General features: G+C 44.3%; 1 protein-coding gene across 1 annotated transcript; it reads right to left on the bottom strand.

The window, feature by feature from the left end:
• Nucleotides 1–645: 645 nt before the first annotated feature.
• Nucleotides 646–2,763, bottom strand: TXNDC2 (thioredoxin domain containing 2). Its single transcript, XM_070421570.1, has 2 exons — nucleotides 2,589–2,763; nucleotides 646–2,290 (listed from the first exon to the last, which is right to left on the bottom strand). The coding sequence occupies exons 1-2, from the start codon at nucleotides 2,604–2,606 to the stop codon at nucleotides 710–712; spliced, it is 1,599 nt and encodes a 532-aa protein (XP_070277671.1). The 5' UTR covers nucleotides 2,607–2,763; the 3' UTR covers nucleotides 646–709.
• Between the last annotated feature and the right edge of the window lie 249 nt (nucleotides 2,764–3,012).

The raw sequence follows: 3,012 nt of genomic DNA, 5'->3' as shown, positions 1-3,012 counted from the left end.
AGACAAAACAGGAACTTTGCCACCAGGGAGTTGATGTCACAATGGCACCAAGGATCACACTAACTTAAACCTGAATAATAAAGCTCTTGGCCTGAGAAACCAGAGTTCTGAGCTCTGTCTCAGACTTTGTGGGCACTGATTAGTAAAACAGAGGTCTGGACTTGAAATCTGGAAGCATGGCCTTGGTGTCACCAATGAATCAGAGCTGGCAAGCCCATGGAATTTCCCGGGGGCTCCATAGCACTCCCCTCACAAGAAAAAGGTTAGATATGGTATATGACTCTTTCAGATTTTGTATTTGCAAAAACATCTTATCAGAAACCCCAAGATATGTGAACATAAGAAGTTTCTACTCATCTTTAAATCATGCACTTCTAGAGAATTGTCTAAATGTCCAATGTCTCTGCTAACAGGAAATGAGCTGAATTTTCAAGGGTGAGTGGGGAAAAAAATTAAGATAAAAAAGTAGGGGACAACTGGACTTCCAATATCCACCAAAGGAAATTCTAATATCACAGTTTTCTATTAAGAAAAATATGGCCACAAGATGCTTTAGTGCTTTGACTAGTTTTTGACATGGGTAGAGTTAACATTTATTATTTATAAGTAGGTATCATTTGGACATACACTTTTGTTACACTCCTTTTTTGTAAATAAAAAAAATCAAACGCCATGAACAGTTGACTCTCTGTAATGCTTTCAGAATGCACTACTTTAATCCTGCAATGATTGTTTCAAGGTCTTCCTTAAGGGCACCACAAAATTCACTCACCTTTTCTTCTCTTTTATAAAACTGAAAGGTTGGGACATAAACGATCCCACGGTCTTGCACTAGCTCCTCACAGTCATCAACATCTACATGCAGGAACACTACATCCTCGTGCTTCACAGACAGGGAACAGAAAAGGGGTTTGATGGTCCTGCAAGGCATACACCACATGGCTGAGAAGACCACGGCCACCAGCCTCTCCCCTGCCTCCTTGAGCGCCGACTCAAAATCCTCTTTGCTCAGGATCACTTTCACCAAATCGACCTTCAAGAGCTCCACTGTTTCTTCTGCCGAGATGTCACCTTCCGCAGGCTGGATGGCTTCTTCTGAGGGCTTGGGGGTGTCACCCTCCTTGAGCTGGATGATTTTCTTCTCTGAGGGCTTGGGGGTGTCACCCTCCTTGAGCTGGATGGCTTTCTCTGAGGACTTGTCTTCCTTGGGCTGGATGGCTTCTTCTGAGGACTTGGGGGTGTCACCCTCCTTGAACTGGATGGCTTTCTTCTCTGAAGGCTTGGGGGTGTCACCCTCCTTGAGCTGGATGGCTTTCTCTGAGGACTTGTCTTCCTTGGGCTGGATGGCTTCTTCTGAGGACTTGGGGGTGTGGTCCTCCTCGGGCTGGATGGTTTCTTCTGGAGATCTGGAGGTGTTGCCCTGCTTGGGTGAAATGTTCTTTTCTGATAGCTTGGGAGTGTTGCCCTGCTTTTGCTGAATGGTTTCTTTTGGAGATGTGGAGGTGTCACCTGGCTTGAATGAAATGGATTTTGCTGATAGCTTGGGAGTGTTGCCCTGCTTAGGTTGAATGGTTTCTTCTGGAGATTTGGAGGTATCACCCGGCTTGAATGATATGTTCTTTTCTGATAGCTTGGGAGTCTTGCCCTGTTTTGGCAGAATGGTTTCTTCTGGGAATTTGAAGGTGTCACCCGGCTTGGGTGAAATGTTTTTTTCTGAGGACTTGGGGGTATTGACCTTCTTGGGTAGGATGGGTTTTTTTGAGAAACTGGGGTTGTCACTCTGCTTGGAAGGGATGTTTTTTGCTGAGGAACTAGGGGTGTTACCCTCTTTAGGAAGGATGCTTTTTGCTGGTGACATAGGAGTACTGTCGTGCTTAGGGGGACTAGTTTTAGTTGGAAAATTGAAGATGTCACCCTGCTTAGGCGGGATGGATTCTTCTGAGGAATTAGCAGGGTTATTCTCTTTGGGAAGCATGGTTTTCCCGGAGGAATTAAAGATGTTGCCCTCTTTAGGCAGGGTCGTTTTGCCTGGGGAATTGGATGTGTCGCCTTGCTTGGGCTGCATGATTTTCCTTGAGGAATTGGGAGTGTCACCTTTCTTGGACTGCATGGTTTTTGTTGAGGAGCTGGAGTCACCCTGCTCAGGAAGAAACGTGTCCTCGGGTTGTGGAACTTTGGAGTCCTCTGCAGGCATGTGCTGTATGCTGTTGACATCGTGGGCAAAGGCTTTCTGGGTGAGTGCTGGATCCAAGAACTCTGGGGCCAGAGGAGTCACATGGCCGGGCAGAACCTGTAATAGTGGACTCTCTGAACAAAACAGCAGATAAAATAAAATGCAAAAGAAAAAACCAAAAACTTTGATCATATACTCCAAAGAAGACCTGTGTCATTTTTAGAGCTCACAAACATAGTCTTATAATGATGTATTAATTGGAATAATCACATTCAACAAAAGGCCAAGCATCATGTGATTACATGTATCTTTTATGCAGGTTTTTTTTAGACTACAAGTTTCTCAACTTAGTCTTATACCTCATACTCCCTAAGCACATAGGTCCCTTAAGGCAATACCCTTCCCTCCCTCTTACCAGTAGGATCACCTTCATGTGTTTCTGGTTGTTTGTCAGATCTCATGTTCAGTTCTTCCTGGGATCCAACTTCATCACTTTCCATTCTTACTTCATAAATGCCTCATAGTGAAAACAAGGCTGTGCCCTTCAACTTTTCCAACCTATTCAACCTAATATCTTACAATGAGTAACAACTTATATTTGTGTAGTCACAGATGGTTTTCCATCTCTGTACTGGAGAGTTTCATGACAGCCTCAGTTATGGTGGTAGCACTATGCATGAGGCTGCGCCTGGTGCCTGATATGCATTCATAAGCATTATTTTCTATAACACAACAAACCACTGAGGTAAGTACCATTGTGATCCCTCGCTTTACAAATGAGAAAACTGAGTCTGAGAGAAGTTGCATAACTCCCTCAAGGTCACAAAGCTAGTATGTGG

Source organism: Myotis yumanensis, unplaced genomic scaffold (assembly GCF_028538775.1).
Source record: "Myotis yumanensis isolate MYYU_CA2020_CCGP unplaced genomic scaffold, mMyoYum1.0.hap1 SCAF_7, whole genome shotgun sequence".
Classification (NCBI taxonomy): domain Eukaryota; kingdom Metazoa; phylum Chordata; class Mammalia; order Chiroptera; family Vespertilionidae; genus Myotis; species Myotis yumanensis.
This window is presented reverse-complemented; position numbering and strand designations above follow the sequence as displayed.